The sequence below is a fragment of the Asparagus officinalis genome, chromosome 6 (assembly GCF_001876935.1).
Source record: "Asparagus officinalis chromosome 6, Aspof.V1, whole genome shotgun sequence".
NCBI lineage: Eukaryota > Viridiplantae > Streptophyta > Magnoliopsida > Asparagales > Asparagaceae > Asparagus > Asparagus officinalis.
This window is the reverse complement of record NC_033799.1, coordinates 3,839,485-3,860,306: the sequence shown is the minus strand read 5'-3', so window position 1 is coordinate 3,860,306 and position 20,822 is coordinate 3,839,485. Positions and strand designations below refer to the sequence as shown.

The 20,822-nt window shown below is 39.6% G+C and overlaps 3 protein-coding genes across 3 annotated transcripts; 1 reads left to right on the top strand and 2 right to left on the bottom strand.

Moving 5' to 3' along the window:
• On the top strand, positions 8,871-15,513 carry LOC109844768 (zinc finger MYM-type protein 1-like). Its single transcript, XM_020413887.1, has 3 exons — positions 8,871-9,393; positions 14,591-14,817; positions 15,508-15,513. Exons 1-3 carry the CDS (start codon positions 8,871-8,873, stop codon positions 15,511-15,513), a joined length of 756 nt encoding a protein of 251 aa, XP_020269476.1.
• LOC109845211 (UDP-glycosyltransferase 71K1-like) lies at positions 9,991-11,442 on the bottom strand. The gene has a single exon (XM_020414431.1). The coding sequence runs from the start codon at positions 11,121-11,123 to the stop codon at positions 10,239-10,241; it is 885 nt and encodes a 294-aa protein (XP_020270020.1). The 5' UTR covers positions 11,124-11,442; the 3' UTR covers positions 9,991-10,238.
• On the bottom strand, positions 16,013-17,203 carry LOC109845213. Its single transcript, XM_020414432.1, has 3 exons — positions 16,984-17,203; positions 16,474-16,679; positions 16,013-16,373 (listed from the first exon to the last, which is right to left on the bottom strand). Exons 1-3 carry the CDS (start codon positions 17,080-17,082, stop codon positions 16,160-16,162), a joined length of 519 nt encoding a protein of 172 aa, XP_020270021.1. The 5' UTR covers positions 17,083-17,203; the 3' UTR covers positions 16,013-16,159.

The window sequence follows — 20,822 nt, the reverse complement described above, 5'->3', positions numbered from 1 at the left end:
TGGGGGCGACGATGGCAGTTCTGACCGTAGAACTGAGGAAACTACAGGTGCAGAAGCTACTACCCAGGGCGTGGAGCTTAGGAGGTCATCCAGGGTACCCAAACCAAATCCCAAATACCTCTCGTCACTTGATTATCTACTCTTAACAGATAGCGGAGAGCCGGAGTGTTATGAAGAGGCAGTGCAAGTGAGTGAATCTCAGCAGTGGGAGCATGCGATGCAGGAGGAGATGGATTCTCTACTCACTAATGAGACATGGGAGTTAGCCCAGCTACCTGCACAGAAGAAAGCCTTGCACAATAAATGGGTCTACCGGGTCAAGCAGGAGAGTGATGGAAGCAAGAGATTCAAGGCCAGATTAGTCGTGAAGGGGTTTCAACAGCGGGAAGGAGTGGACTACACGGAGATATTTTCCCCTGTTGTGAAACTCACAACCATCAGAGTGGTGTTGAGTTTGGTAGCTGCAGAGGACATCTTCCTTGAGCAATTAGATGTGAAGACTGCATTTCTTCATGGTGACTTGGATGAAGAAATCTACATGAAGCAGCCTGTTAGCTTCATTGAAGAAGGAAATGAAGAGATGATGTGCAAGCTCAAGAAGAGCTTATATGGTTTGTGAAGAAGGAAATGAAGAGATGATGTGCAAGCTCAAGAAGAGCTTATATGGTTTGAAACAGGCTCCGAGATAGTGGTATAAGAAGTTTGATAACTTCATGCAGAACAATGGCTACAGAAGATGCAATTCGGATCATTGCTGTTATTTTAAAAGATTCGAGTCCAGCTTTATTATTTTGTTATTATATGTTGATAACATGTTGGTAGCAGGACCGTGTTTAGAAGAGATAAATAGTTTGAAGAAGCAGCTAGCAAAGGAATTTGCAATGAAGGATCTGGGTGCAGTGAAGCAGATTCTAGGGATGCGAATCAGTAGGGATGAAGCTGAAGGGACATTGGGATTGAGCCAAGCTGAATACATTGAGAAGGTACTTCAGAGGTTTAACATGCAGAATGCTAAAGTTGTTAGCACACCCCTTGGAAGTCAGTTCAAGCTATCTGAGGAGCAATCGCCTAAGACAGATGCAGATAGAGAGCATATGAGCAGGGTGCCATATTCTTCGGCCATTGGGAGTCTCATGTACGCGATGGTTTGCACGAGGCCGGACATCGCCCATGCAGTGGGAGTTGTGAGCAGATTTGCAAGCAATCCAGGAAAGCAGCATTGGGAGGCCGTAAAGTGGATAATGCGGTACTTGAGGGGGACAACGAACAAGCCACTATGTTTCAGGAGGAAGGAGTTAGTGCTGCAAGGATACGTGGATGCAGACTTCACCGGTGATCATGATACGAGGCGAAGCACCACGGGGTATGTTTATACCTTATCGTCGATAGCAGTAAGCTGGGTCTCACGTCTGCAGAAGATTATGACTTTGTCTACAACCGAGGCTGAGTATGTCGCGGTGACTGAAGCAAGCAAGGAGATGATCTGGTTGAACGGGTGCTTGGAAGAGTTGGATCTGAAGCAAGGGAGATGAGTTCTTTATTGTGATAGCCAGAGCGCTATACATCTTGCCAAGAATCTAGTATATCATGTCAGAACGAAGCATATCGACGTCAAATACCATTTTATACGCTCGCTAGTTAAGGACCGAAAGTTGCATTTAATGAAGATTTTAGGGAGTCAAAATTCGGCAGACATGTTGACGAAGGCAATCACCATTGAGAAACTGGAGTTGTGCGCAACTTCAGTTGGCCTTCACGAGTAGAAGACGAAGGCGGAGCCACACTACGAGGATCGGCGAGATCGCCGAGATATTATTGATTGAAGAAAGAATTTTTTCGGGGGAAAAAGTTACATGCGAAGAAGGGGAGAGTTCGGGTGAACTCATCACAAGCACTTTGGTCTCCAAGTGGGAGATTGTTAGTCTAAGGTGTAGACCCAAAGTCCGGACGAAGGCTGGAATCAAAAGACAGGAAAACAAGCAGAAAGAACCACGGTCGACCGCGACGGTCGACCGCGAACGTGCACAGGAACTGGGAGAAGCTGAAGCTGATGGCGGTCGATCGCGGCGGTCGACCGCGCCAACCCTGTAGGATTTTTTGATCTCGGGTTTTGATCATGGTCGACCGCCAAACTCTCTGGAACTTGCGCGGTCGACCACGACGCAGTCAAACAGATTTCCTATTCTATTTAGGAATCTGTTTCACTCAGGATTCTATATATACCCCATACGATTTTAGGGTTTGTACAACATCAAAAAAAGAGCTTTTTGACTGTAAAGAGAGAGAGAATCTTAGAGAGATTAATCCCTTATTTGAGAGCTTGTATTTTCTTCTTCAATTAATAAAGAGATTGTGTGGTGTGGCTCCCGAGGACGTAGGCACGTTGCCGAACCTCGTTAAATCTGTGTGTTCGTCTCCTTTACTGTTTTTGCAAGGTTAGATCTTTATTTGTGGTATTATTCCTACTTTCCTACTTTCAATACAAGGTCCGGAAGGGCAAGGGTTCGATTGACTGTTTCGAATCCCCAACATTGAACTCGCATATGACCTTCTTGTGATAATAATAAGTCACATGCATGGGATGATCTCATCTATTTTGATGTTTTCAGATAACCCTTCTACTGGTTGTGCGAATTTTATGAATATGCATATTCATTGTTGTAGTAGTGTTTTATGATTAGTGGCTATCTGTGTTGAGAAATACCACGTATGATTGCTCCCTCACCCTGGGATAAGTTCTAATAACATCAAACTTTATCGTATTTCTCTCTAATAAAAAATAGCTTATGATATTGATAGTTAGATTAAACCCCAAAAATTAAGTAGTTTAACAATACATTATTAATATTTTTGAAGATAAATATATATATTTCTTACCATTGCTTATGTTTTGAAGGCTGATGTTGCAGTGGGGAGCTTCACAGACATAAAAGATATCTATATAAAAGTGGATAATAACAACACTGAATAAACACATTAAATACAAAGAGAATAGCATACAATGATTTAACATAGTTCGGTCAGTATGACCTACATCTACGGGCTAGAATATCAGAAAACTTCAATAATCACAAAAGAGAATATTACAAAGGGAGATCACTCTAATATCTCACCAAACTCACACAAAAAACAGAACACTCAAAGAAATTACTCTTTTTTTTCTCTTCAACTCTCTCTTTCTTTTTCTCTCTGTTCTGGATCTCTGTTCAATACTCTACCCTTCATCACTCTCCTCTATTTATAGCCTTCAAAAGGGTTGGTGGAACAGCGTTTTGGGTTGGTGGAACAGTAATAGGGCTGGTGAGTTTTGAATTCAAAGTCAAGAAAATAACAAATCTCCACATTGACTTTGAATATAAAGATCTTCTCTTCACTCTTGTTGTCTCGCTAGAAGCGCCTTACGGGCTTAGCCTCTACTTTGTTAAACTCCAAGCAATTCGAGACAATGCTCAAACTTGTGTGAAGGTACGAGCTTCGTCATCATATCTGTTGGATTATCTGCAGTACCAATGTTCTCAATCTTGATGATTTTAATTTCTCTTATAAAATGATATCTGACATCTATATATTTGGTTCTTTCATGATATATCTGATACTTCGTCAAATGTATAGTACTCTAGCTGTCACAAAATACCGTAGTAACACCTTAATGTAAGCTGAGATCTTTAACCAGACCTCTTAACCAAATAACTTTTTTCACCATGTATGTCACTGTCATATGCTCTGCCTCCATGGTAGACAAAGCAATTGTTGACTGTAGAGTCGCCTTCCAACTAATGTACTACCTAAAAGAGTGAATATATAACCTATCAAAGATCATCTCTTATCCAAATTGCCCACATAATCTGAATCAGAATAGCCAAGTATTCTGCAATCTGAATTTATATTCCTGTCAAAATATAAACTAACATTAGCAGATACTTTCAAATATCTAAGTATCCATTTTACAGCCTGCCAATGGATTTTTCCAGGCTTATCCATATACCGACTCACAACACTGACTGCATGTGAAATATCCTGACGTATGCAAACCATAGCATACATAATGCTTCCAACTACACTGGCATAAGGAACACTAGACATATACTACTCCTCCTCTTCAGTCTGAGGTGACAAATCTGTTGAAAGACGAAAATAATCAGCAAGCGGGAGTTTTCACAGACTTGGCATCAAGCATGCCAAATCTCTCCAACACCTTTTTGATGCATTTCTCTTGAGATAGGAATAAACTTCGTTCTCACATATTCTTGTGGATCTTTATCCCCAAAACCTTCTTTACTGCTCCTAAGTCCCTCACCTCAAACTCATGTTTGAGTTGAGATTTCAACTTGTTGATTTCTGACATATCTTTAACTGCAATCAACATATACAAAAGTAAATACACAAAAGAACCATTATTGAGTTTTTTATGATAAACACAACTATCATATTTACTCCTAGAGTAATCATGCTCAAACATGAAAGTATCAAATCTTAAATACCACTATCTCGGAGATTGTTTCACCACATAAAGAGATTTCTTCAAACTACAAACATGATCTTCTTTACCTTCAACAATGAACCCCTTTGGCTAATGCATAAAGATCTGCTCTTCAAACTCACCATGTAGAAAAGTCGTCTTCACATCAAGTTGCTCAAGCTCCAAATCAAAATGAGCAACCATAACAAGTAACACACAGATTGAGATGTGTTTTACAACTGGAGAAAATAATTTATTGAAGTCCACACCTTCGGTCTGACTGTAGCCTTTAGCTACCAAGCATGTTTTGTATCTTACAGAATCTGTATCCGAAATTCTTTCTTTCTTCTTAAACACTCATTTACAGCCAACAATCTTCTGTCCCTTTGGTGGCTTCACTAACTCCCATGTCTGGTTCTTGTGAAGAGACTCCATCTCTTTAGTCATCGCAACAGTCCATTGTGCAGCCTCATTATCATTAATAGCCTCCTTGTAGGTAGAAGGCTATGGAATTTCAATCGATTCTGCTATACTCAAAGCGTAAGTAAGCATGTCTGCATAGCGTTGAGGAGGTTGGATCTGTCTTTTTATTCTCCCGATGACAATATTGTACTATTTCTCTTACGGTGTGACAGCATCTGAAGTTGAACATTCCGCAGTATCAACTGGTTCAATATGAGCGCCCTCAAGTATTCTCTTTGAAGTTAAGATCTCTAGCTCCACGTGCTTACTAGACTCCTTTTCAGTACCTGTGGTATTAATAACAGACTCTCTTCTTAGGTGAAGCATGGATTTTTTATTAAAAGTAACATCCCTATTAATAATAAACTTAGGTGATTTGAAATCAGAACACCACAATCTATATCCCTTCACCCTAGTAGTGTGTCCTAGAAAGATAGCTCTCTTTGCTCTGGGTTTAAACTCACCATCATTAACATAAAAATAAACAGAACAATCAAATACTCTTAAATGAGAGTAATTAGCAGGGGCATCAGACCATACCTCTTCTAAAGTTTTAAAATTAATTGATATAGAAGGAGATCTATTTATCAAGTAACAAGCTGTATTGATTGCCTAGGCCCAAAAGTCTTTTGACAAACCAGTATTAAAGAGCATGCACTGAGCTCTTTCTAAAAGTGTTCTATTCATCATTTTTGTAACTCCATTTTGTTGTGGTGTATACGGAACTGTACGATGACGCACAATACCTTTATTCATGCAGAATTGGTCAAAATCTGTGGAACAAAACTCCATCCCATTATCGGTTTTGAGGCGCTTTACTTTCTTTCCTATTTGCTTCTCAATCATAACCTTCCATTGCTTGAAGGTTGTAATTACATCACTCTTATGCTTTAGAGGATACACCTAAATTTTTCTGGAATAATCATCAATTAATGTTAGCAGAAAATGAGCTCCACCTTTTGATGGAACCTGAGTGGGACCCCAAATATCTGAATGAATATAATCTGAAGTACCATTAGTTCTATGGACACCGGTACTAAAGGAGACTCTATGGTGTTTGCCGAAAATACAATGCTCACAAAAGTCTTTCTGACCATAAAACATACCTTATTTGCTTAATACATCTAGTCCTCTCTCACTCATATGCCCTAACTGCATATGCCACAAACGTGTAGTATCAGAATCTGAATCCTATGAGGATGATAATGTTGCAGCACTTGTCAATGTGCTACCTTCAAGGACATAGAGGGTATTTACCTTCTTTCCTTTCATCACAATAAGAAAGACTTTACTAACTCTTAAAACTCTACCTTCAGCCGAAAACTTAAAACCATTTGAGTCAATGGTGCATAAAGAAATGTGGTTCTTCTTTAACTCTGGTATATGTCGGACATTGCTCAATGTTCTAACAATATCATCATGGGTTCTAATCTTAATTGACCCGATACTAATAGTCTTGCAAGGCATGTTATTTCCTAATAAGTATTCCCACCATCAATAGATTGATATGTGACAAACCAATCCCTATATGGATACATATGATAGGAACAACCCGAATTAAGAACTCACTCATCTTGTGAATGAGTATTAGCACTAACTGAAAGAACTTCATGTGAACTGGAAGACTCTTTAATTATAATGGCAACTGAAGGTTTCACCTCCCCAGACTTCAACCGTGAGTTATTTTTATATACACATACTTGTGAGTTTTAGCGCTAGACAATTAGATTTTATATACACATACTTGTGACAGTAATAACATTTAATATTTTTTTCTTGGCCTGGACTTTGATGTAGACATACTTCTAGATTTGCCTCTACCACCAACACCCTTTTTAGGACGACCACGAGGGAACAAGCCTTCAGCTTGATCCTCTCCTCCTACGATAGACACTTTCTGTCTTAACTCTTTTGAATGTAAGGCTGATTTGACATCCTCCAAAGACAGTGGATCTCTACCGTATAACATGATATTAACAAAATTCTCATAGGAAGGAGGTAATGAACATAACAAAACAAGGGTTTGATCTTCTTCATCAATTTAACATCAATATTCTTTGAATCCATAAGAACAATGTTAAGCTCATCTAAATGGTTTTTAATTCGGATACCTTCTTCATGCAAAGGGTGAAGAGGCGTTGCTTCAAGTAAACCTTGTTCGTTAGAGATTTCGTTATGAACAAGCTCTCCAACTTGAGCTACAAGCTGACGACGGTATCTTCATTAGCAACCTCCCGCAGAACTTCATCGGCCAAACAGAGTTGTATGGCACTATGCGCCTTCATCTCCAGCTCTTCTTTCTCATCATCGGGCATGGATTCCGGTAACTTGTCTTTTCCGAACAAGACTTTAAACAGTCCTTGTTGTATTAAGAGAGCCCTCATTTTTACTCTCCACAAACTGAAGATGTTTCTCCCGTCGAATTTCCCCACTTTGTATTTTGCAGAAGATATCTTGAAGCCCACTAGAACAGTAATTGTAATTGTGAACAATAACCGTACTTATGAGTAATAACCGTACCTGTGAATAGTGATGTACTCGTAAATAGTGTCAGTGTCATACGTCAGGCTGTGATACCAGATTGTTGTAGCGGGGGGGGGGCTTCACAGACACAGAAGATGTCTATACAAAAGTGGATAATAACAATATTGAATAAACACAGTGAAGGCAAAGAGAACAGCACACAAGGATTTAACGTAGTTTGGTCAGTATGACCTACGTCCACGAGCGAGAATAGCAGAGAACGTTACTAATCACAAAAGAGAAGATTACAAAGAGAGATCACTCTAATATCTCACCAAACTCACACAATGAAGAGAACACTCAAAGAAAACTCTCTTTTTTTTCTCTTCAAGTCTCTCTGTTTTTTCTCTCTGTTCTGGATCTTTGTTCAATGCTCTACCCCTTCACCACTCTTCTCTATTTATAACATTTAAAAGGGTTGGTGGAACAGTAATAGATCGAGTTGGTGAGTTTTGAATTCAAACTCAAAAAATAAAATAAAAAATAACAGCTGATATGAATGGGCAAGCTTCAACTTGCCGTATAAAGGACTTTGGTGAATCATACGAAACATCACCCCATGTACACCCACGCACAAAAAGGAAAAAAAGAAAGGGAAAAAAAGGAGTCAATAATCTAAATATCCATTACTAGAAGAAACTCAACTAGGAAGTTGTCAATTGTGATCATCCAGAAATTTTTATTAAGATAGCAATAAATACAATACAATCAGATCATGGTTCGGGTAGATAAACTCTACATCCTTGGTTGTAGAGAATTTCTACAATTAACCAATGACATCTCCTTACTCCACAAACCTCTCATGAATGATATTCTTCATTTAAATTATATACAAGGACCTTTTAATTGTGATCCACCAAACCGATCAATGTTATTAACTCATATAAGCAATTGCAGAGGCCAGCTACAATAAAAAAATGTAGAGAATCATTGCCTGCATGCTTCACAATCCCACGGGGATAGTAAAGAACAGAATCCATTCATTGTTTATTGAACCTATTCAGGGGAGGATCTACATACAATCCAGGGGGGGCCACAGCCCCCCCAAAATTTAGAAAAAAAATTTAGGGTGCTCTATTCCTCAAGCCCCCTCAAATTTTTTTTTGGGGGGGGTGGGGTGGGGGAATTAGGATGCTCTATTCCTAATTTGGGGAAAAAAAATTAGTTTGTGAATATTAATTATTTGAGGGGTTTTATGTATATATTAATAGTAAATACATTACCATGAGCAGCAACAAGATTAATAAAGGGGGTTTCATTGAAATTGGAAATTTATGAAGAGGTATTTAGCGAATGGTTATTCTTAAGGGGGTTTATTAATAAAGGGGGTGATTCTTAAGGGATTAATAAAGGGGGTTTCATTGAAATAGGAAAAGATAATGTATCTTCACTCCATCGTAATGCTGAAAAGGCATGTGAGGATTTGATGAACCAACCGCAGCATATATCAAGGCGATTCGACAACTTCAATGCTGAACAAGTTGCAACAAATCGTCTTCGGTTAAGAGCTCACATACTTGTGGTGCGATTGCTTGCACTCCAAGGGATTCCGTTTAGAGGCCACGATGAGAAATCTAGTTCGTCCAATCGTGGCAATTTTCTTAAATTTTTGGATGTGCTGGCCATGGAGAATGACGAATTTTCAAAGGCAATTGCGAAAGCTCCCAAAAATGCCAAATATACAAGTCATGATATTCAAAAACAAATACTTCATGTGTTTTCAGTGAGATTGAAAAATGCAATTCGTGAAGAAATTGGAGTTGCCAAGTATTGCATTATTGTTGATGAAGCCCGTGATGAGTCAAAAAAAGAGCAAATGTCTATTGTGTTGTGGTTTGTGGACACTAATGGATTCATTCAAGAAAAGAGCATTATTGTCAAGTTTTATGCACAAGATTTTACAAGTGAAGAAAAAGAGAGTTTGAAGATGCAACTGAAACATTATGAGCATAATGTGAAAACGGCGAAGGAATTGTGAAAAACGTGAAGAATAACTCAAAACAGGCTCCACCACACCCTGGTGTGGTGTCTGCCATGGGTGTGGTAGAGTCTGTCCTGCACCACACCCTCTGCCACACCCACGGTGCAGGGTGTGGCAGAATCTGTCCTGCACCACTCCTGCACCACACCCTCTGCCACACCCATGGTGCAGGGTGTGGCAGACTCATTTTTAGAATCCTCCTTTGTTTGGGAATCCTCCTTTGTTTGGGATTGTGTTTTATTATAAATAGGACCACGTTTTTTAGGGTTTCTTAAGGAGAGAAAAGAAGAGATTTAGCATTGTTTTGAGCACTTTGAGAGGGAGATATTGTGAGGGAGTTGAGAGCTTTGGTTAGGGTTATATTTGAGTGATTTTGTGAGTTGTAACCCGTTGTATTTCTCCTCCATATAGTGAAATCTCCCCATCCTCTCCCCGTGGACGTAGGCAATTGCCGAACCACGTATATCCTTGTGTTTGGTTTGATTTGTCGTAATTGGCTTGGTTTGTGCAAGTGTTTGGCTTTCTTCTACTCGTGATCACAGGTTCGTTGTGAGTTCGTGCAAGGCTTCCGCAAAGGCGCGCGACAAATCTTTCAACCTCCCATCAATTTGCATTCGAGAAAGCTGTTCGTAGTACTTTGTGGATTGTTAGTGGAACCGTGACCTGGTTTGTGCTCTGAGAACATAATCAAAACATTCATCACCAAACCTCATTAAATCGATGTGGTCTATCTACGTGCTTGTTTTTCTTTCATTTTCCTTCTTCCCATTGTTGATATACGGTTAAACCTTCCGTTGTATTGCTAAAATAAACTTAACCTAACGGATTAATTAATCTTTTATCCATCCGAAATATAGCAAGGATAAACTTACGACAACACATACAGTAATCAGCGAAACATTGCGATCGATTACTAACCTGGGCAGCATCAAAGCATCCCATACTCCCAAAACACAAGAACACCACAGACCCCGGCGGCTGCTGATCCAACCACCGAACACACTCGTGCTTGCTCAACCCTCCCTCGTCGCCCTCTCCAGTCGCCAAAACAGGACCAACCGGGAAAACCTTCGGCGTCGAGCAATCCGGTATAAACAAACCCTCACCCAACAGCCTCAGCGCTCGACTCTCCAACTCCTCAAACGTGTTGACGACAATCCCTTTTGCCTCTCTATACCTCCTCCCGTGATACACAAACCACGTATACGCCTTGCTCTCCTTCCTCATAAACGGGCTTGGCATTGAGCTCCCCGGTATCGCCTCTACCCCGGGCAAAGGGATTCCTCCTTCGACGTCCTCGAACTCTCCGGTTATTTTTTCTTCGAGAGCTGGCAAGTGAAGCATTAACGCTAACATGAGAGCGGTTGAAGTGAAGTAGACGTAAGAAGGAATACGGAGCTCGTTTGCTACGTCGAGCAGTGCGGTTGCGAATAAATCGATGAAGATAGCGGAGACGGGGGTTGAGGATGAGGAGACGAAGTGTTTCAAGTGAGGTCTGTGGCTTTGGAGGTAAAGAGAGAGGAAGTCTTCGGGGCTGTCGGCGTCGGTCGAGGAGAAGGGTCGAGAGGGGGATCTTATGAGGAGAGTCGTGATCGTGAGGTTGTTGGATGTTTGGAGGAGTTTTGTGGCAAATTGCAGCATTGAGGCTATGTGGCCTGCTGGCCATGCTGGGATAAAAACTAGGTGAATCTTCGCCATTTTCTTCTTCTTCTTCTTCTATTGGATTTATTGGAAATATGTAGATGAATGAGCTACTTGTGGACACGCTTTTAGTCTTTTATTGGAGGATAAATAAAGGGCGTGGTTGGATCGAGGATTCGAGAGTCGCTGTAAGCACGCAAAACTTCACTCTCAAATCTCAATCAATGCCCCACTGCCCCAATAAATTTTCTGCACTCAAATTAATGGTAGTGGAGATCAGATGAGTTGAGATCGGTTGATATGAGTAGATGATTGTGACTTGTTTGTAATCGAGTTAGTATGATAGTCTTTACGAGTTGAAATCATTGTGGCTTTTCAGTATAAACAAATCGCGGGGGAGTTTTTAAGGCAGGCGGCTGTGATTGAAGTTTGGTGGCTAATTGGACAGCTTGAAACATCCAAACTAGTTAAATGACAGGGTCTTGTGGAAAATTTCTTTTTTATTTAAGAATTTGATCATGTATATTGTTGACTCCCCCTCCCCCCGAATTTTGACTGAAACAGTAGGATCAATTACGATTATTAATTGTAAAATTTGGACTTTATATGGGCTCCCGACAAGTACTTTGCTTTGGACTTGTAAATGGGCCTCACTTGGGCCACTAAAAGTCCATTGCATGACGGACAAAAAATAGTGAAAATTACAAGAGATTTCAATCAGCAGAGAAACACCGCACAATTTCCTACCCTAGAAATCCAGATACTATGAAGTTTTTTGTTGGGAGTTTAAGCGAGCATTGTCCTACTAGAGAAAGATTGATTATCATGTTTAAGGTTCATTTGACTAGTATCATTATTAACTTTAAAGAAATAATACTATCTCAAAAAAATATATATATATTTGGAGGGCTCTTTCAGATTGTTTTTGACAACCACTCAAAAACTAAGCCCAGATCAATCTTGGTCAAGATTTATCCTAAATTAGACTAGGATTAAACCAAGGGTGGCGTCCAACAAAAAAAAAAGGGTTTACCTATCACTTCTCTGAGGGGATGTTAGTCAATAGGGACATATTCGTGCAAAATGGGATAATTGTTGAAGTGGAATAATTTTTCGCTAGTGGGATAAATAGGAACAATTTTGTGAAGCGGGATATTTTGATAAAATAACGTGCGATAAATTTTTATAATCATGAAATATATATTTATGAATTTTAAAGAAATAAATACTATTTATCTATTTTAAACTTACTATTATTGATTGATAATTGCTTATAAGAATGTTCTTTACTATTAAATAACTTTTGGTTAGACTATAAGATATTAACAGTTATTATTATAATGATAGTCTAATAATGGTGATAACCATAATAGGAAAGAAGTAAAGAAAAAAAGATATATAAAAAATAATAAATAATAAAATAAATATGAGCTCTAGTTTTTTACCACCTAGTTCTAAGCTAAAACTTAGAATAATTTGAGAGACTATAACTCTCATTTTTGTATAGAAAAATAAAAAAGTGGGATAATTTTGTACCATTATCCCAAATCTAGTTTTGTTAGAGTTCTACTTGACTAACACTGTAAAATTTTGTTCTAGTTTTAATTCTATGTGACTAACACGTTAAAAATTTATTCCACATATTATCCTAGTTCTAATTTTAAGTTCTAGATGACTAACCCCCCTTGAGTGAATTTTTTTTCTAAAATTACACTAGGGTCAATCCAGAGCCAGCTTCAAGTGGTTGCCAAACACAACCTCGTGCCACCCTCTACGTAGAGGGATCCATGGACGCTACAAAAATTAAGGGTCAATTACAAGACTGCACAAATCAAAGAAAAATTAATCTACGATAAATTTAGAATAGAATTAAGTGTTTAGTGACTTGTCAAACTCTAGCACAGAAACAAACTGTCACGACAGCAATAGATGATGTCATATCACTACCCTATTCAAAATACTACTAGAGCATCACTTAGCTAAATTAATGCTTGATGATTTCAAGACTCTTACAATGACTTAAAATAGAAAGACTTGATGAGAAAAAATTAACCCTCTTTGAGGACGAATTTGAGGCGATTCTCAAAGAGGGAGGGCCATTTGGACTTCTCCAAGGGCTTGAAGAAGAGATAAAAGATTGGTCCATCACTGATACTGTAGTCTTTGAGAGTACATTGATCGTTCTTTAGTAGACGTCCATTCCTGTGCATTAGAATCAACCTGTTTTCTTCGAATCCTTCCTTGCTTGCAATCTCCTTCTTCAAACTCTCCACAGTGGACACTACAGGTGGGTAGTTATGCATTGGTTATGTTGATTCGTATTATGCCGGGGATTTGGATAAGCGCCGGTCTACTACGGGGTATGTGTTCACTTTGACCCGTGCGCCGGTGTGTTGGAGATGCACCTTACAGTCTACGGTGGCTTTGTCTACGACGGAGGCAGAGTATATGGCAGTTACGGAGGCTGTGAAGGAGGCTATTTGGCTTCGAGGACTTTTGGAAGAACTTGGTATATCGCAGCGATCCGTCACTATTCATTGCGATAGCATGAGTGCTATATATTTGGCGAAGAATCAGGTTTTTCATGCGAGGACGAAGCACATTGACGTTCGTTATCACTTCGTTCGGGATGTTCTTGAAGATGGCGATGTGGAAATTGTGAAAGTCCACACGAAGGATAATCCGGCAGATATGCTCACTAAGGTGGTTCCGAGCAACAAGTTTGATCATTGTCGAAACTTGTTGCACATTCGTAATTGTTGAGGCCGTTGGCGGCCATTTGGATGAACTACGGGCGGCTTGATCCCTTGGGAGAGGGGGTACGTAGGCAACCGCATTGGTGCAGCCGAGTTTAGAGAGACGACACATTGGTGCTCATGTTGGTGTCGGCTCAGTGTTGGGAACACTTCGCCGAGGTGGAGAATTGTGAAAACGGCGAAGGAATTGTGAAAAACGTGAAGAATAACTCAAAACAGGCTCCACCACACCCTGGTGTGGTGTCTGCCATGGGTGTGGTAGAGTCTGTCCTGCACCACACCCTCTGCCACACCCACGGTGCAGGGTGTGGCAGAATCTGTCCTGCACCACTCCTGCACCACACCCTCTGCCACACCCATGGTGCAGGGTGTGGCAGACTCGTTTTTAGAATCCTTATTTGTTGAGGAATCCTCCTTTGTTTGGGATTGTGTTTTATTATAAATAGGACCACGTTTTTTAGGGTTTCTTAAGGAGAGAAAAGAAGAGATTTAGCATTGTTTGGAGATATTGTGAGCAAGGTGAGATCTTTGGTTGAGGGTTAGTTTGAGAGAATTTGTGTGATTGTAACCCTTTGTACTCTCCTTGATTTAGTGAAATCTCCCCATCCTCTCCCCGTGGACGTAGGCAATTGCCGAACCACGTATATCCTTGTGTTTGGTTTGATTTGTCGTAATTGGCTTGGTTTGTGCAAGTGTTTGGCTTTCTTCTACTCGTGATCACAGGTTCGTTGTGAGTTCGTGCAAGGCTTCCGCAAAGGCGCGCGACACATAATGTAGTCAAAGGGTCAGACTTCAAAACTCTTTCAAACATTTCTGAGTTGTGTCAATGGTTGGTAAAGACTAATAAATCTGCTACATACGACCTCATTTTTAGAGTGATCGTACTTGTGCTTACTCTTCCAGTTTCTACTGCTACTGCAGAACGATCATTCTCAGCTATGAATATCGTCAAAACTAGGCTTCGAAGCAAAATGGATGATGCTTTCCTCTCCGACGTATTAATGGTGTTTATTGAAAGAGAAATTGCTAAAAGTCTGAGCATTGATGCTAGGGGTGGGCAAAAACCGAAACAAACCGGTTCAACCGAAAAAACCGCCCGAAAAAACGGATCGGTTAACCGAACCGAATTATATGGATAGAAGAAGTCTCTAAACCGCCCGAACCGAATTAAACTGGTTTGGATCCGGTTTGAACCCCTGAACCGCCCAAAAAAAACCGAACCGAATTCTTAAACAAAAAGTAGCTGCGAGCCTTGGGTGTGAAGAAAATTTATGGCTGAATGTTTAGCATTTAAGAATTGTGGGGTGGAGTTTATACTAACATATATTTGAGTACGCTGATATAGTTAAGTGAGATTTCCGTAAATCAATACAAGATGTTGAGGTTGAAGGATAAATTTAGTGTTTTGGTCAAATTTCAGTGATAACATGAATACAGCTTGCTGGTGCTGGATATCAAATTAACCTATAGTATAGGCTGTCAAGGATATAAGATAATTCTTGATGAGAAAAAGGCAGCTAAAAATTAACGAAAATCATCAAAAGGTGTGTGTGCCTGCCAAACATTGTTCTTTCTCTAAAAAAGGCTACATAATTACATGGTCCTCCTAGTGTATTAAGCTAGTTATATTCAGATCATACAATTTGATTAAGTGGCTTAGTACAGTTTTGATTGTTTCTTTTCAGTTTTGATTGCTTCTTTTCAGTTTTGGATATAACTATATCATTGAAGACTTTAAAAATTTTAAGGAACGTCGAATTCCTTTTAGTTAGAGAAATTTTAGTTATAAAAAAATAGATGATGCTTATTTGACTATTTTCTATATAATATTTGTCTTCCTCTTTTGAAATATTTTGGAGATATTGATGTTGGCTATTCTACTCGTTTTATTTAGGTTGTAGTATATCTCTTGTGAATAAAATTACATTAAGAAATTTTTTTTATCTATCTTTTGAACGCGGTCCCCCCAGAACTAAAATCCTGGATCCGCCCCTGAACCTATTCGTATGGAATAATTTTAATATTTCATGTTTTCTAGTATTAAGGCATGTACTTAAATATCTCGTTCGGTAGTATTTAATAGGAAATGGTTGTAATATGTGCTGTTGAACTTGTGACCTTTCTGTGATAATAAAGTACTTTTATCCCTCTGTTTGTGATATAAGAGTATATAATGGATGGTTACCTCGGGTGAAAAAAGAAAGAAAATGAGCATAATTCAAGTCCAAAATGAATCCATACAAATCTCCAAATCCAAGATTGAAGGTACATATTATCAGTCAATTTTTCTTTACAAAACTAAAATCAAATACATAAGTCAATTCATCAGAATGACTATTAAACTCCCGCTTCTCTTCTAATCATCCCATCCTCTTCCCAGCGTGAAGCACTAGCCGATACATAGTACGCAGCACTAAGCACGCCATGAACAAAACACAGTATCCCTCCTGTAGACAAGAAATTGTGATGCGCTATTCCACAAGTAACCCGAGACTTCGAATTGGATAAGGCGCCAACAATCAGCATCGTGAAGCCCACAGCAAGAATAATCCTGATCATATATATCGAAGAAAATATAACGTTATGTACGTAGGATGGTTTTTCTAAGATACATACATAAATATGAAGACGTTCTATATGATTAGGTATACCATGACAAAATTAGGGTGCCGGCTGAAAGTTGCTTGTTCCTTGATGACCTGCGAAATTCTTCGGTTGAACAAATGCAGATGCACCCACCAAGTAGAATGGTGATGGTGTGGGCTAATCCAAGAAGGATTGCGGCTGCTAGGCCCAGCCTGTAGGCTTGGTGGACAGGCTCTTTGCATTCAATAAATAGAAACCTTAGGTTCTTGCCCTACAACACATCAAATACAGGATATCAACAAGAGACGCAATTTTTTTTTTACATGGTCACTTCGCGATGTAACCAATGGCAAATGGAGACTGATTTATCGCCCAAATCGCTTATGTGGCGCGTTGCTGATATGACAAACACCTATGCTCTTATAACATACATCAGAAACTGCTAGATTGTATGTGTCATATCAACAACATACCAGTAGGACATGGGACATCAACCACCATTATCCTAACATCCTATAAACTCTATAGCATTCGAAATGGAATTTGGTATAATTTCCTGACATGAAGTGCTATACCTTGTTTTGAGCAGCCTCAGCTTCAATTCCCAGTATGCCAGCCACAACATCAATGACTACAATCAAGAGGCAAATTAGCACAGGAATTGCTTTTGCCATTTTCTCTATATGATTTGAGGACTTCTATCAGTCGTTGGTGAGAAGAGAATAGAAGGATTAGGCTTTTGTTTTTAAAGGAGAAGCTTTGTGTGTGAATATAAGAATAAAGCCAAAGTAGAGAAGATTGATACTCACTTATAATTACCAGCACATATGTTAGCTGTGTAAGATGCTTGCTACATAACTCATCTTTTTTACTTTTCAATTGCCTTGCTTGTGGATATGATTCTTTCTCATGGAGAGGAAGTAAAGCATGGAATCATTTGCCCCATTAAAGTTACCAGGAATGAGAGATTACTTTGATAATAGTCACATCACTTTTGCTACATCATGTACATATTTTAGATGTGCAAAGTTTGAAGGCAATGGACGAAAAAGTAGGGGTGGGATTAAAAAAAGAAGAAAGCAGTACTTTTTCTTTTTCCCACTGCTAGAACTGTAATCTCTTTCAAACATAAGAGAGTGATTTAGGCTAAATGGCACTTAAATAGCCTACTATTCCACCATATTTGCACTTAAACACCATACATTGTAAAAAGTATCACTTTTATATCCCAAGTTGTAAAAAACTGTCACTTAAACACCCTATTCACTACTGCATAGTGGACTATTGGCGACGGACAAATCCGTCGCCAAAAGTCGAAAATCCGTCGCTAATAGTTTTAGCGACGGAAAAATAAGAATTCCGTCGCTAAAACTCCGTCACTTATTGTCGGTAATGTTTTAGCGACGGAGTATTTCAGTCGCTAAAACAAAATTTTCCGTCGGCAAATTGGTTTTTACCTACGGATATATAGCGACGGAATTTCCGTCGCTATATGTCATGTTATAGCGACGGAAATTTCCGTCGCTGAATATCCGTAGCCAATACACCATTTTCTAGTAGTGATTGTTGTTGGCCATTTTGTTTTAATGGTGATTTACGAACAATCCCTAATATTGTTTGTCTAGTATTCATGTTTTCTTATTAGGTATTTTGGACAAACAATAAGTCGGAGGATGGATGAAATTGCGCCATAACGATCATATCAAATGGAGGTTGGCGGAAATATCGGTATGAAACCATGCACATTCAAGACAAGATCCAAGATCAAACTTCATCCGCAAAGTTTACCAAGACAAGCATATTTAAGACCAATCAAGCTTGGGTAATTTATAGTTTTCGTGTTTTGGACTAGTTTTGAAAAATCATGAGTTTCACTATTGGGAAGTGCAACTCCAAAATTTCTTTTTGGAACATGTTTATTTTCATGTTTATAAGCATTCCCCAAAGTTTTATATTTTTTGGATTTTATTTGCTATTTTTAAAGCCTCTCGAAAATCAAATTTACTATTCATAACAGGTTGAATATGTGTTATCAGTCGACTGATGCAAAGGATCAGTCGATCGATGAACTCGTCTGGAAAAGTACAAAAGTTTTCGTTTTTGCGACTGATGAACTATTAGTCGACTAATGAACTATCAGTCGACTGATGATCTGTGAGCTGATTATAACAGTCAGCTCATCAGTCGACTAATATTGTTCATCAATCGACTGACGGCCTCTAACGGCTAGTTTTTCTAGCTTTCTTTTTTTTGCTGGGTTTTCTTGGTTTTTGGGCTTTGGTTTTCATCTTATATATACCCCTTTGTCATAACTATTTTCACCTAACAAAAAGAAGTATTTAAAATAAGTTTACAATAGTTTAAGATTTGTTTTAGTTTGTTTTAGTGTTTGTTTGGTCTGTGAAGAAATTTTCACAAGAGGAAGAAGAGATCATCCTTTGGTGTTTGAGCTTCATCTCATCTCTCTCTCTCTCTTGATTTATAGAGAAGTTTTTCTAAACTCAATTTCTAGCTTTATTTATATTCATTTGTTTGATTATCATTTTATTAAGCTAGATTTTATAATTGAGTTTAGTTTTGGTTATTTCTCATTGATTACACCCCCCCCCCCCCTGGCTTAAATCTGACCCGCGCCAGAGTCAAGGCAGAAGATGTTCTACACCTGTTTCGTCGATCCCTGTGAGTTCCGTACCTCCGGCGGGGCACCGTGACAACGTGGATTTGTCCCGATTCAAAGTGAGGATAGTCGATCGCCTGAGTCCTTTGCACGAGGATCGAGGCAAAGTTCTGATCGAAGAACGCTTGGGTCCGGTGACTGAACCCCGGGCAACTCGTCGAGCTGGGGGTCGCACACGCCCTCTCAACAATAACAAGCCTTCTTATAAAGGGAAAACTCAAGTTTCCACCCGTCTGGGGGTGTGTATTCAAAACCAGGAGCCTGTTGAGATCTTGCGCTCCCAAAAGCGTAGTTCTAAACACGTGACTCTTAAGAACGCTAATAAAGCGGCAAATCCCCTGAAAGAAACGTATTCATCTGACGATGACAACGTTATACTTGGGGAGTTGTGTCAACGTACGATAGGTTGCTCCGGTCATCTGACCGATGAGTTGTACTATCGGGCTGGGGGTATGAACAAGTCTCGAAAAAGATATGCCCGAGAAACCAAATATCACTACCCGTGCGCCGAACTAATCAGGACAATATTATCAGCATGTAGTTGCCCCAAGACCGCTCCACAGAGGGTCTCGGTATCCGAGAGGATCTCCAACGAAATGACTAAGTTCAAACCAAAACGTCTCCGTAAAAAGAGATCGGTTGTTCAAGGTGACGAACTCCCGGAAGTCACAATAAATATGGCTGATAAGGGAAAGTCGATTCGACCTTCTAGCTCTGACCCGCTTATATCTCATCGTCTAACCCGGTTGCGATCAGGGACCACTAGACGCAGGGACTACCAGAGAATGCAGAGAGGGTTATCCTCGGACGATGAAGCATCGGATGCTAACTCTGCAGTCGCTTCTGACAATACGGTATCTAGCCCAGGGCAATCCCGCGAAGTGTTTATGATTAACACCGAAGAAGCAGCTAAAATGGTTGAGGATGCTCTATCCAAGCAGAAGCAAGCATTTAAATTCGAAATAGAAATGGCTATGCAACAGATGAAGGAAGAGCACGACCGACAGATTCAGGCTCTTTCCAATCAAATGGGCGAATCTGAGCTTTTAGTATTATCACATTGAGTATATTTGGGTTGTAGGGAGTGTATCATTGAGAGTGAGCTACATTGAGTTCTCATCCATTGTAGAGAACAAACAATTTGTATTTGTGCTTAAATTTGTGAGATCACTTTATAATATACTTGTACACCGAGAGAAGTGTGTGGTGAGAGACGGGGTCGGTTCCAAGAGGAGTGGCGTCGGTAGTAAAGCCTAGAGAGAGGTCGTAATTCCGAGCACTTGAGGAAGGATAGCTAGAGACCAACACTTAGAGGGTGTAGTGTGTGATTACAAGAGTGTGAGATTATAGAGTTTTCGGTGAGCTAGAAAACCGAACTTGTGAGGTGTAAACGGTTGTCGGTGAGCCTTGAAAACCGATTGTGAACGTTTTCGGTGATCGTTGGAAAACCGGTTGTGATAGTGGATTCTCCCCGGGAGTGGGGAGCGAAGAGTAGGTCGAGGGGACCGAACTCCATGATCATATCGTTTGTTTGAGTTTGCATTGGTGTATTTATTTGTGCTCATTGTCCATTCATTCTATATTGTCGTTGCTGATGTTTATGTGCTCTTAGTTTACATATCATTGCACATATAAGTTATTGTATATCTTATTTGCTAAGATAAATTGTTAATTAGTTTTATTTGGCATTAAATCAAATTAGATTAGCATTAACCCTATTCAACCCCCTCCTCCTCT